Source organism: Dermochelys coriacea, chromosome 3, assembly GCF_009764565.3.
Source record: "Dermochelys coriacea isolate rDerCor1 chromosome 3, rDerCor1.pri.v4, whole genome shotgun sequence".
NCBI classification, from domain to species: Eukaryota; Metazoa; Chordata; order Testudines; family Dermochelyidae; genus Dermochelys; species Dermochelys coriacea.
The window spans coordinates 82456468-82470653 of NC_050070.1; the positions used below are offsets into that span (position 1 = coordinate 82456468).

General features: G+C 39.4%; 1 protein-coding gene across 1 annotated transcript in view; it reads left to right on the plus strand.

The window, feature by feature from the left end:
* The window catches only part of CRYBG1 (crystallin beta-gamma domain containing 1), a 66650-nt gene that overhangs the window by 31310 nt on the left and 21154 nt on the right, over positions 1–14186 (plus strand). The window contains exons 14-17 of the mRNA XM_038394118.2: positions 9667–9793; positions 9976–10008; positions 11031–11143; positions 11487–11616. Coding sequence (XP_038250046.1) covers positions 9667–9793; positions 9976–10008; positions 11031–11143; positions 11487–11616 — 403 coding nt within the window. The remainder of the gene's footprint in view (positions 1–9666; positions 9794–9975; positions 10009–11030; positions 11144–11486; positions 11617–14186) is intronic.

Sequence of the window (14186 nt, forward strand, 5' to 3'; positions counted from 1 at the left end):
GTAATAGCTTTTGGTCAAGAACCCCTTCCAAATTTGAATCTATAACCAAAGACCCTATTGTCCGGCTATACCAAGAGAATGTCAGGAAACACTTGATATGATTTTAATCAGGCTGCAACTCTATTATTAGATGTCTGGGACTACCTGGCAGATAAAAGGGTACAGTGCAGGTAGCTCCGTGTTCATTCACTATCTACCTGGGGGGCTTCTGCCAGCCCCCATCTTTTTCCAATCTTGTCCTTCAGCCAACCCATTGCTGGGACCTTACCATTTCTCCTCCAAACGAGGGCTAAGGTGGACTGTAAGAGAGGGGGTTGGCTCCCTGCCATACCAGACATGGGAGCCCCTGACTCCCCTCTCCCATTCCACTCCTTTAACAAACATCTCCTTTTTAAGTCCTTTACCAAGTCATTTATCCCTTCCCTGTGGAGCACCTGCACTAGACATCGGCCCCACGCTTGCATAATGAGTTGCAACATTATAGCCTAATTCCCTTCCCTACTCACCCTGACAAAGCCCCACTGGAACCGACTGTGTGGATCGTGAACCCCCCCACCCCACTCAACCTAGGCCAATCTGGTGGTGAGGGAAAAATTCCTTCCCAGCTCCCTTAGAAAGGAGCAGCTAGCTTGATGCCCACAGCAGATTCTGACCAAATCTGGTATTTTGCCCCCTCAAGGGGAGGCAAGGTGGGTGCTGCTCCATCTGGTGTGGGGAAAGGGGCTTCTCCTGCCAGACTTGCCCCTTTTGAACTTCCCAGCCCTTCCGGTCCCTGGGGATGAGTCAGTGTCACCACGCTGACCCACTCCCCTTTTGCAGCAGCTTCTGATCCTTGCTCCCACTCTTGGCCGTAAAGAGTTATTCCCTCTTCCCCAGCAAGCCAGACAACGTGCTCCACCCCCATTTAAAGGTGCAGTCATTATCAACTAGCAATTCTCTGAGCTATTAAGACTGCAAAATACCATTAAATAGGCTAGTATGCCATAGATGAAGTAATTTGTTAAATTTTTAAGTAGCTCATCTGATATCTTTTTGTAAATGTAAATTTTTAACAAAGATGTGAACAATTCAGTGACTTTTTTTTTTCAAGAATTACATGTGTGTTTTTAGCTATACTATTTTCAAACACTACATGCTTGTTTCTAAGGATTACTTTCACTTTTGCATATATTGTATTGTAAACAAATTGGAATAAAACATCACCGTTTATTGCATACATTTACAAAAAATCATTACTAGTTTCATTCTTCAGAAATTTTCCAGAAACCATCCCAGCATAGTTTGTTAGAAAACCCAGGAAATAATGTTTCTGTCATTTGAAAAAAGGAAAATCTTTATAAAGTAAGAGCCACTTTGCTGTCTTAAGTCAGCATTGATATCTATTTCCATGTTGGGATCTTTCCAAGTGGCAGAAAATGGAAGAATTTAGTGGCAAAAGGTAACACCCATAAAACAAGTTTAAACAGATATTAAATGAAGCTTCTTGTGAGAGTACAGTGTTTCTGATTTCCTGCTTAGTTTTTACTCGTCAAGCTCAATCACTATTTGTTTTAAGAAATAATAAAATTAACTTATTTTGTAAAATACAAATGTTAATTGGATTACACTTGACCTTGGGTCTTTGACCAAGAGTAAATTTGGTTCTGGTTCTTTGTTTAATTTAGACAAAAACTCCCCAGCCCCAGTTCCCATAAACTTTTGTTAACTATGCTGTACTCCTTTAATTTGACTATTTTTTCCCTAATTTTCAAGTAATTAGTGTACCGTATGGACCTGACATTCTTTACCGAATAAAATGAACTTGCAAGAAGGCTTAAGAAGTAGTTAATTCTACTGAGAAGCGGTTTTTATTACAGACTATTGTACGGATAAAGGAACTAATCCTGAGCAGTCCCAAGTATCCTCAATTCTCATTCAGTTATCCATTATGGTTCTTTTAGATCATCTGTTGGCCACACAAGTATTGTTGACATGACTGTAAACACTAGCAGGAGTAAATGGAGTTGCATTTCAGTGGCTCATCTGTCCCAAGTGGTCTCTTTTGGGGTTCCATAGGATTTTGTTTTGTCACACTTCCTAATCGGTGTGTGTAAGAGGCTGTTAGGGGTATGAGATAGTAGTGTCTGCTGCAATAGCATTAGTGTACGCAGATGACACCCCTCTCTGGGTCTCTGTTTCATCTGATTTGGATGGTGCAGTTAGATATATCCAGTGTCTAGCTAAGATTGGGGCTGGAATGAAAGCTACCTGGCAGAGCCTCAGCCTAAATAAAGACAGTTTATGGGATGGAGAAAGCAACTAGAACTGGTAGAGATTTTTAGCTTCTCCAGTTGAGGAAGTATGGTACCTTCATTTTTTCATTCAGGTTTGCAACCTGAGGTTCATGTTGTATCCTCAGTTACTTATGGCTATCCAAATACAGTAGCTGCAGTGTACTTTCTTTCATGCTGTGTTTAGAAACAAGGTTGTGACATTTTCTTTTGCACACAGACCTTGTCCCACTTATGCAGGTCTTTGTTATTTTGAGACTGGATTACTGTGATGCACCTTACAGAATGATATATTTGAAGACCACTCAAGCTTCAGCTGGTGTAGAATATGGTTGTAGAAATACTTCCAATGATTATCATGTTACTCCTGTGCAGTTGTTTGCACTGGCTTCCAGCTGGTTTCTGAATGATCTTAAAGGTGTTGGTTTGATCTGTAAACCCACAAATGGGCCCTGATTCAGAAAACCACTTAATCACATCCATAAGTCCTCTCCTGTTAAGGATAACACCTAACTATTTGCTCAAGTCCCATTGACTTCAGTGAGACTTTATCATATGCATTAAGTTAAGCACATACTTAAGTGTTGCCTTTAATAGGGATGCTTTCTTGAACCAGGATACTTCTTGGATACTTCATGTGATACCATAGTAGTGCTACCAGCTGATGTGCTGTAGCATACAGCCCTCTTTAAGCAGGTGGAGGATGGAGATAGTGGTGTTGCATAGTGTGGAGAGAGATGCTCAAGGGGGATCTGGTGTGTATTAACACTCCCACTTAGATTTAATATCACAAATTATTTATTTTCATGGTAGTAAATATAGTTTGAAATAACTGAAATAGAATTTGAGGTCATTTTTTAAAAAAATTGTTAGGATTATTCATGAAGTTTAGTGATACACAGATGTTTATGTAATTGAAAGGCTGGTAAACATCTGTTTGAGAAATTGGCCAAGGCAGTTTCATTTTCAAAGCTTCTGGCATATGTGATCTACAGGTATAGTATGCACAGTTCAAACATTTTTAACTTTGTGGTTAGTTTACCATACATACCTATGTCACTTTGATTAAGTAGTTTTAAAATGACTTGGGTGTCCTCGAATATGCCTTAAATTATTAGAGAATAATACGTTAAAAGACTCAGTTACACATGACTCAGAAGGAGAGGTAATATGAAGGATTATAAGAATGTGTTCACTGTGGACAAATCATACAAAACTTGAGTACCAGTTTATGTATTTTAATGAATTTTGTACTCCTCGTGTCAGATCCTCAGCTGGCATAAATCAACTTAGTTTCATTGAAGAAAGTGGAGCTGTCCCACTTTACGGCTGCTGAGAATCAGGCTCCTTGTGCTTTGAATAATAGCTTTATCAATAGAATCTCTTCTTAAGTAAAGGGATGTCCTCTTATGGTGAACTTCTTATATATAGTGAAACTTGGTTTACAGTGAAGTAAAATGAAAATTCCATATTATTTTAATGCACAATGGTATGAAAATTGCTGTTACGGACGTTGTGAAATGGTGAAATTCTTGGGGGAGATGGAGAGTGTCTTAAAGTAGGTTTCAGTGCATGAACTCAGTGTGATGAGATGGCTAAGAGAGCAAATGCAATTCTGGGATGTATAAGCAAGGGAGAATATTGATTGAAGTAGGGCAATGTTGTTATACCGGCATATAATTTTAGTAAAAAGAAAAGGAGTACTTGTGGCACCTTAGAGACTAACAAATTTATTTGAGCATAAGCTTTCGTGAGCTACAGCTCACTTCATCGGATGCATTTGGTGGAAAATACAGTGAGGAGATTTATACACACACACACACCATGAAACAATGGGTTTTATCATACACACTGTAAGGAAAAAGAAAAGGAGTACTTGTGGCACCTTAGAGACTAACAAATTTATTTGAGCATAAGCTTTCATGAGCTACAGCTCACTTCATCCGATGAAGTGAGCTGTAGCTCACGAAAGCTTATGCTCAAATAAATTTGTTAGTTTCTAAGGTGCCACAAGTACTCCTTTTCTTTTTGCGAATATAGACTAACATGGCTGCTACTCTGAAACTGTAAGGAGAGGGATCACTTAAGATAGGCCATCACCAGCAGCAGGGAGGGGAAAGGAGGAAAACTTTTCATGGTGACAAGCAAGGTAGGCCATTTCCAGCAGTTAACAAGAACATCTGAGGAACAGTGGGGGATGGGGTGGGGGGGAGAAATAACCTGGGGAAATAGTTTTACTTTGTGTAATGACTCATCCATTCCCAGTCTCTATTCAAGCCTAAGTTAATTGTATCCAGTTTGCAAATTAATTCCAATTCAGCAGTCTCTCATTGGAGTCTGTTTTTGAAGCTTTTTTGTTGCAGGATAGCCACCCTCAGGACTGTAATCCAGTGACCGGAGAGATTGAAGTGTTCTCCGACTGGTTTTTGAATGTTAAAATTCTTGATGTCTGATTTTTGTCCATTTATTCTTTTACATAGAGACTGTCCAGTTTGACCAATGTACATGGCAGAGGGGCATTGCTGGCACATGATGGCATATATCACATTGGTAGATGCGCAGGTGAACAAGCCTCTGATAGTGTGGCTGATGTGATTAGGCCCTATGATGGTGTCCCCTGAAAAGATATGTGACAGAGTTGGCAACGGGCTTTGTTGCAAGGATAGGTTCTTGGGTTAGTGATTCTGTTGTGTGGTCTGTGGTTGTTGGTGAGTATTTGCTTGGGGGGCTGTCTCTAAGCAAGGACTGCCTGTCTTCCCAAGATCTGTGAGAGTGATGGGTTGTCCTTCAGGATAGGTTGTAGATCCTTGATGATGCGTTGGAGAGGTTTTAGTTGGGGGCTGAAGGTGATGGCTAGTGGCGTTCTGTTCTTTTCTTGGTTGGGCCTGTCCTGTAGTAGGTGACTTCTGGGTACTCTTCTGGCTCTGTCAGTCTGTTTCTTCACTTCAGCAGGTGGGTATTGTAGTTGTAAGAATGCTTGATAGAGATCTTGTAGGTGTTTGTCTCTGTCTGAGGGGTTGGAGCAAATGCGGTTATATCGTAGAGCTTGGCTGTAGACAATGGATCATGTGGTATGATCTGGATGAAAGCTAGAGGCATGTAGGTAGGAATAGCGGTCAGTAGGTTTCCGATATAGGGTGGTGTTTATGTGACCATCGCGTATTAGCACCGTAGTGTCCAGGAAGTGGATCTCTTGTGTGGACTGATCCAGGCTGAGGTTGATGGTGGGATGCAAATTGTTGAAATCATGGTGGAATTCCTCAAGGGCTTCTTTTCCGTGGGTCCAGATGATGAAGATGTCATCAATGGTAGCGCAAGTAGAGTAGTGGCATTAGGGGACGAGAGCTGAGGAAGTGTTGTTCTAAGTCCGCCATAAAAATGTTGGCATACTGTGGGGCCATGCGGGTACCCATCGCAGTGCTGCTGATTTGAAGGTATACATTGTCCCCAAATGTGAAATAGTTATGAGTGAGGACAAAGTCACGAAGTTCAGCCACCAGGTGAGCCGTGACATTATCGGGGATACTGTTTCTGACGGCTTGTAGTCCATCTTTGTGTGGAATGTTGGTGTAGAGAGCTTCTACATCCATAGTGGCTAGGATGGTGTTTTTAGGAAGATCACCAATGGACTGTAGTTTCCTCAGGAAGTCAGTGGTGTCTCGAAGATAGCTAGGAGTGCTGGTAACATAGGGCCTGAGGAGGGAGTCTACATAGCCAGACAATCCTGCTGTCAGGGTGCCAATGCCTGAGATGATGGGGCATCCAGGATTTCCAGGTTTATGGATCTTGGGTAGCAGATAGATAAATGTCTCCGACTCAAGGTATATTTCCAACACACCTCTGACCAACATATTAACCCACAGAGACCTTCCTACCAACACTACAAAAAGAAGAATTCTGGGTGGACTCCTCCTGAAGGTCGAAACAGCAGACTGGACTTCTAATAGTTTTCAGCTGGTAGCACTATATGTTTAATTGGCTAAGGAGCCTGGGAGATTGACTCAAATCTTGTTAGATGTTCATTTAGCAGCACAATTAGCTACTGCATACTTAGGTTTCCAAGTATTACAGACAATTATGAAAGAATGAAAAATATTTTATTAAAGAGAAGGAAAGCTGGTGCGAAAATCAAATAGTTAAACAGTTCTGGAGGTGGTACGTTTGGAGATGAACTGAAATGGAAATCTCTGAATGCTGACATCTGTAACAGCGTTAATCTGAGGAAGGACAAATAAATGGATACAACAGAATGAAGAATCAAGCTTCTTCTTAAATCAAGCCATACACATTTAAACATCGAGTTCTACATAGAGTACTTCCGCCGACGTGCACGGGCTGAAATTGTGGAAAAGCAGCTTCACTTGCCCCATAACCTCAGCCATGCAGAACACAATGCCATCCACAGCCTCAGAAACAACTCTGACATCATAATCAAAAGGCTGACAAAGGAGGTGCTGTCGTCATCATGAATAGGTCGGAATATGAACAAGAGGCTACTAGGCAGCTCTCCAACACCACTTTCTACAAGCCATTACCCTCTGATCTCACTGAGAGTTACCAAAAGAAACTACAGCATTTGCTCAAGAAACTCCATGAAAAAGCACAAGAACAAATCTGCACAGACACACCCCTAGAACCCCGATCTGGGGTATTCTATCTGCTACCCAAGATCCATAAACCTGGAAATCCCGGATGCCCCATCATCTCAGGCATTGGCACCCTGACAGCAGGATTGTCTGGCTATGTAGACTCCCAGGACAGGCCCAACAAAGAAAATAACAGAACGCCACTAGCCATCTCCTTCAGCCCCCAACTAAAACCTCTCCAATGCATCATCAAGGATCTACAACCTATCCTGAAGGACGACCCATCGCTCTCACAGATCTTGGGAGACGGGCAGTCCTTGCTTACAGACAGCCCCCCAACCTGAAGCAAATACTCACCAGCAACCACACACCACACAAAAGAACCACTAACCCAAGAACCTATCCTTGCAACAAAGCCCGTTGCCAACTCTGTCCACATATCTATTCAGGGGACACCATCATAGGGCCTAATCACATCAGCCACACTATCAGAGGCTTGTTCACCTGCGCATCTACCAATGTGATATATGCCATCATGTGCCAGCAATGCCCCTCTGCCATGTACATTGGTCAAACTGGACAGTCTCTATGTAAAAGAATGAATGGACACAAATCAGACGTCAAGAATTATAACATTCAAAAACCAGTCGGAGAACACTTCAATCTCTCCGGTCACTCGATTACAGTCCTGAGGGTGGCTATCCTGCAACAAAAAAGCTTCAAAAACAGACTCCAATGAGAGACTGCTGAATTGGAATTAATTTGCAAACTGGATACAATTAATTTAGGCTTGAATAGAGACTGGGAATGGATGAGTCATTACAAAAAGTAAAACTATTTCCCCATGTTATTTCTCCCCCCCACCCCATCCCCCACTGATCCTCAGATGTTCTTGTTAACTGCTGGAAATGGCCCACCTTGCTTGTCACCATGAAAGGTTTTCCTCCTTCCCCCCCCCCCCCCCCCCCCCGCTGCTGGTGGTGGCTCATCTTAAGTGATCACTCGCCTTACAGTGTGTATGATAAAAACCCATTGTTTCATGTTCTCTGTGTGTGTATATAAATCTCCCCACTGTATTTTCCACCAAATGCATCCAATGAAGTGAGCTGTAGCTCACGAAAGCTTATGCTCAAATAAATTCCTTAGTCTCTAAGGTGCCATAAGTACTCCTTTTCTTTTTGCGAATACAGACTAACACGGCTGCTACTCTGAAACCTACAATTTTAGTGAGACTGTTACTCATATATTGTATCCAGTTCTGGTCTCTGCACTTTAGAAACAATACTGACAAATGGGAAAAGGTTCAGGAAAAAATTAAATTATTTGAAGTCTACAAAACCTGCCTTACAGAGAGAGATGGAATTTCTTTAGTCTATTTAGCTTATAGGAAAGAGAAGGTTAAGTACTTACATCAAGGGAGACATCTAATAGTAGAGTCTCCTTAATGTTGCAGACAAATGTATGACAAGATTCAAAGAAGCTAAATATATTCAGATAACAAATAAGTTGCACATTTTTTTTATCAGTGAGAGTAATTAACCATTGGAACAACTTACTTGGGGATATGGTAGATTCGCCATTACTTGAATTCTTTAAATCAAGTTTGGATGTCTTTCTAGAACATATCTTCTAGCTGAACTATAAGTTAGGGGCTTGATGTAGAAATTCTGTGGTCTTTTCTATGCATAATGTTGGACTCATCATGATCCCATGCAGCCTTAAAACCTTTGAATCTGTTAAAATATTTCACTTTGTTTTAGCATTTAATTTTGTGGGGAAAAAGTCCTTCCTTTGGTGGCATATTTCCTAGCAGGAAGGACACTTTACCTTAGCAGACTTTTGCAAACGAGTCAAATGTTTTTGTTTAGGTGTGAAGTCATGTTAAAAAAAAAAATCCTCTTCAGTCAGGTTCATTTTTTATGAAATGCATAATATGTTGTTGTAGCAGAGTATCCTTAATGCTTCTGTTCATCATGCAAAAATTTGTTTCCAAACATCCTCACATTTTACAAGAGAGAGCTTATTTATTTCTTAGCTCAAGCTAATAAATAACAGTTATAGAAGTAGTAACATAATAAAAGCTTTAGATTTGAAACACCTCAAAATATTCTCTGTGATCAAGGACAAAACAAATGAGCATCTTGCCAGATAGAATACATACAGCCTCATGTGGCTTGCGGTAACTAAGTTGAAGAGCACTGAAATTTCTTCTGTTTTTGTTTTCCCCAGAATCTTAATACACATACAGTAGATCCATGGTGCGAAAGCATGACTTAATACAATAGATTTTTGAAGTGCAAACCATATATGGCTCTTTTGAGTTGCCTGTTGCAAAATCAGGCCCCCATATTGTAAGTTTCCGAGTGCTGCCTGCAAAGTGCTAATGCCCACTGTTCTCAGTGAAACCTGTGGTAGCAGGAGGGGCTCAGCACCTCATGGTACTGTGGGGGTTAAAATTGTTGATGCAATGTACTAGTTCTTTAATTTTGATTAACAGTGTGCTAGTTTGCCCTTTGGAAATATCAGTAACATTAACTGTTTCTTGGATCACTTGAACCTGTTCTGTTCATTCCTCTGAAGCACTTGACATTGGCCACTGTCAGAAGACAGGTTTCAGAGCAGCAGCCGTGTTAGTCTGTATTCCCAAAAAGAAAAGGAGTACTTGTGGCACCTTAGAGACTAACAACACAGGATACTGGGCCAGATGGACCTTTGGTCTGACCCACTGTGGCCGTTCTTATGTTCTTAAAACTTGCATTAAGACAATAATGAATATTCACCAGTGTTTGAAAAGGTATCTGTTTTTTCAGGTGGGTAGTCTATGAGAAGCCTGACTTTACAGGAGAGCAGTACATCCTTGATAAAGGACTGTATCCCAGCATTGAGGCCTGGGGAGGCAAGAATAGTAAGATCTCTTCAGTTCAGCCCATAGTTGCGGTAAGGAAACTTTTTTTTTGTATTATTACATTTCATATGTTTTTGACAAATTGTAGCTATTTCTCCTGTTTTCTAATGAAATTTAGATTTGCTTAGGTTCCTAAAGCTGTAAGGTTTTGAATGCTTTTTGCATTATTTCATCACTCTTAATATTTGGGTTTCTTTCCCTCCAAACTTTTTAGGATACCATCAATAGCCAAATGGTGAAATTCAAGGTAAGGCCCTTCTCTAAATTTGTAAAACAAATATATTCTAATGTGTATAAATATATATTTATATTTTATATACTATATATATAATAAAAATTTTAAAAAAGCAATCATTCTGTCAAAATTGTAATTTGATCAAATGACTAAAATATCTAGGCACTTGAGCAAATGCCTAAGATGCCAAAATAATAGGATGTAGTAAACACCACTCCATTCAGTCAAATTCAAGAAAACCTGTAATGTTCAGTAACTACCAATACCAATAGTTTTGTCATTGTGTTCCTTTTTATGGGAGTAGTTGATGTTCTCTGACTCCATTATCTTCAGCTCCCCATCTCTGCTTTAGCTTTCCCCATCCGTTCGTCCACCCTGCTGCTGTTTACCCGATTTCCTGACCCTCAAGCATTTAAAAACTTGCATGAGCGTGTGGCTTTCAGCATAGGGTGAAATTTTAAATAAGATGAAGGGGTTTGTAATATAAGTATTGACACAACTATAGCCCTAGCAGTACAAATACTATCTGTCTAATTTGGGAATTTATACCACACCCATCATTGTGGTATCTGAGTGGCTTACAAAGTTCATACAAAACTTTTGTATTCTGAGAAATCAGGTAGTTTGATATGGATGGGGAAGGGAAAATGTATTTCTAAGAATATGATTAAAGAACCAGGACAGATGAGTTTGATAGACCATTTACCATCTTGCCTTACAAGGAAGTTTTAAAAATCTAATTTGGCATATATTTAAACAGTCTATGTCTGTTTACTAGTAGTTGTTGAACTGTTTTGTATGTTGCTAAATGATTTACTGCAGAAGTAATTTTCAATCTGGTTACTTGGCAATCTTTCAGAAAAGTAACTCATGGATAATAAAATATGTTAATGTTGCAAAACTGAAGGATTCTGAGTTTTTAAATGCATTTGAATATAACCATGGATGGAAGTAATGTTTGACTTATCTAGCTAAAGGGTGCTGAATGCATTATTATACAATATCCTTTTAATATATACATTATAATTTTAAAGGTCCAGCTATTTTCAGAGCCAGAATTCAAAGGTAACAGCCAAATATTTGAGAAAAATACCAATTATATTGACGATACATTTGCTACAAAATCTTCAAAAGTTTTGGGCGGCAGGTAAGCATGAATTATGATTATTGCAAAATCATTGAAATGGTAAAAAATTTAAAATAAAAATATTACAACTTTCTGAAATTGGAAATGTGTGAAGGATCCAGTTTCACATACCAATTGTGGAGTTAAATGGAAGGAAAAATGTTTTGCAATTCATCATGTGAATTTTTAACTCTCCAATACCTCTGAAGTTTGTCGAGTTTCTCTCAGTAGCTTATTTCTGCTAAAATATTTCCGAGTGATTAAAATGATTGTTTACATGCTAAGGAATATTGGGAAGCATTGACAGAACTTTGGTTATGAGCGGTATACTTTAGTTATCAGATTTTTCCTTCTCTTCCTGCAGTTGGATTGCATATGATAAAGAAGATTTCTCTGGTAATCAGTATGTGTTAGAAGAAGGAACCTATTCTAATCTGACTGCAATGGGATGTCCACCCCAAACAAGACTTAAATCTCTACATGTTATAAACATTGTAAGGATAACTGAATAAATACACACGTAGTAGGAGTATTTAACTTTCCATTTTTGCAACCACATAAAGGACAGTGAAGTACAAGTGGTACAGGGACAAGTTGTTACTGTTCAGTAGCTATGCATAATGAGTTTGTTGGTCTCAGTGCATGAACCAAAAACTGCCATCATTATTGATAGCAGTCGTAGTAAAGGAGTCAACGATGCCATAGGCAGAGCAACTGAATTGCTGCTTTTTGCTGCTTTTCATCTCCAAGTCAGGGTTCAAGCATGTTGATGGGGCAATGTAGAAAAGCTTCCCTGCTGCTGTCCATTCTGTATGTGCATAAAAAGTGGAATTCAACCATGCAACTTCAGAAGAACTAAATTAATTACAATGTGCAGTTGTCATAATCATGAAAATTCCATTTTTATTCACTCACTCAATGGTTCATTCTTCCAAAGAAGGTTCATCACCTCATGTATTCAAAAATCAGAATTCTATATTTCTATGGCAATATGGAATTTATAAGCTTTTTTTAATTATTCCTATTTGCTGGCACCAGAATAATAAATAATATTTTAATAGCAAATGAGAAATGTCATTTTAATTTGCACTCATTACCCTTTAATGGGTCAATTACGAGTTTACTCAACCTCATGATAGATCATTATAATAGATCATTTTCAGAATCATGCAAATACATTTTAAAGCTAACATAAATTTAAACAAAATGTTGTCAAGAATCCAATGATAGGCTAGAACTACTACTACTAGCTGTTTGTACTAATTGTAGAAGAGAAATAGTAAACTGTTGCTCCTTTTCATTGGGTTTGGCTATTATAATACTCACATAACTCTTTAGAGCAATAATAATATTGTTAATGTCATTACTAGCCCCTATCGTGCCTTTTGAGGTACAATATGAACTCAGGAAAAGAGCCCCCATAGGTGTGTGTCATACTTCCTGCATTCTGTTGCCATGCTGCTGATGTAGATACTGTTAAAAATAAATAGAATGGTCCTGGACATGCATAATGGTTGTTATCAACCATTAATTATAATAGTTTAGTCTGTAGAGAGCTTTTATACATTGCAGTGTAAGCTATCGTATTTGATATGCCTGTTTCAACCGTAGAAGGATAAACTCACTCTTGGAAAATTTTTACTTTTGTGAAGGAGAACAGTGGTGATCTGATGACAAAACAAACAAATGGCAGCCGTTGATTGTTAAAGTTCATAAACACCACTAAGGTTTGTGCTACCACAGGTCATGTAAGACTTAGCAGATAAGTACGGTATAAAGCAATTCCATGCCATTTATTTGCTTCCATACACTGCTGCTTGCTTCTCGTAGAGATTAACTCATTGATGGAATGATGAGCTAGGGAAGGCAATTAGTTTTCTACCTGATAATATCTGTGTTATGGCAAACCAATATACAGAGTAAAAAGCAACAGGCAAAAATGTGTGTTGGTGTAAAGCTCATTTTCATAATTCTGCAAAGCTGTAAGATTTCTATTTCAGGTATTTATTTTTCTGGTCACATTTTTTGCCACATTTCCAATGATCCCAGTTTGTCTCAATACCCCTTTTGCCTGCTTCTCCCATTAACAGTCTCTACATTTTGCATCAGGCCTAATGCATTACGCCACTACCTTAGCCTCATTCAAATGCCTTCTAATGAGACACATACAAGAAATAAGGGGCCAATTTTCAAAAGCACCTAAGGGATTTTGGAGCACAATCCCCTTTGAAAGCCACTGAACCCTATGTTCTTAAATCCTATAGGTATTCTTGAAAATTTCCCTGTAGGTCAGCAAAGTTATTTATCCCAAAAAAAAAAAAAATCTTTGCTCCATCATGCTGTGCATCTTCTGAATAATGCATTGTTGATTAGTAAACCCTAGCCATCTTCTCATGCCCTTCCGGTGTCATGTCTGACCTTGTAAGCTCTTTAGGGCAAGGGACCATGTCATCTTTTTTCTGCTGTGAAGTGTGTAAACACAGTTAGGTGCTGTCCAATAATTTTTATTTAATAACTCAGGACATATCTAGATGTATGTGTACATATACAAACTATCATGGATTTGGGCGCCAATTTTGTACAGCAAAATAAAGTAAGAGTGAAAGATTTAAAAACTTCCAGCTGACCTGCTTGCTCTTATACTTATAGGGGGTGTTGGGCAATTGTGGCTGTTGCTGAGTCATGGAAAAACAACAGAAACATGGATTCATAGATATTAATTAAGGTCAGAAGGGACCATTATGATCATCTAGTCTTACCTCCTGCACAATGCAGGCCACAGACTCTCACCCACCCATGTCTGCGATAAACCTCTCACCTATCTCTGAGCTATTAAAGTCCTCAAACCATGGTTTAAAGACTTCAAGGAGCAGTGAATCCTCCAGCAAGGGACCCGTGCCCCATGCTACAGAGGAAGGCGAAAAACCTCCAGGGCCTCTTCCAATCTGTCCTGGAGGAAAATATGGTGATCAGCTGAGCCCTGAGCATATGGGCAAGATTCACCAGCCAGATACTACAGAGAATTCTTTCCTGGGTAACTCAGATCCCACCCCATCTAACATCC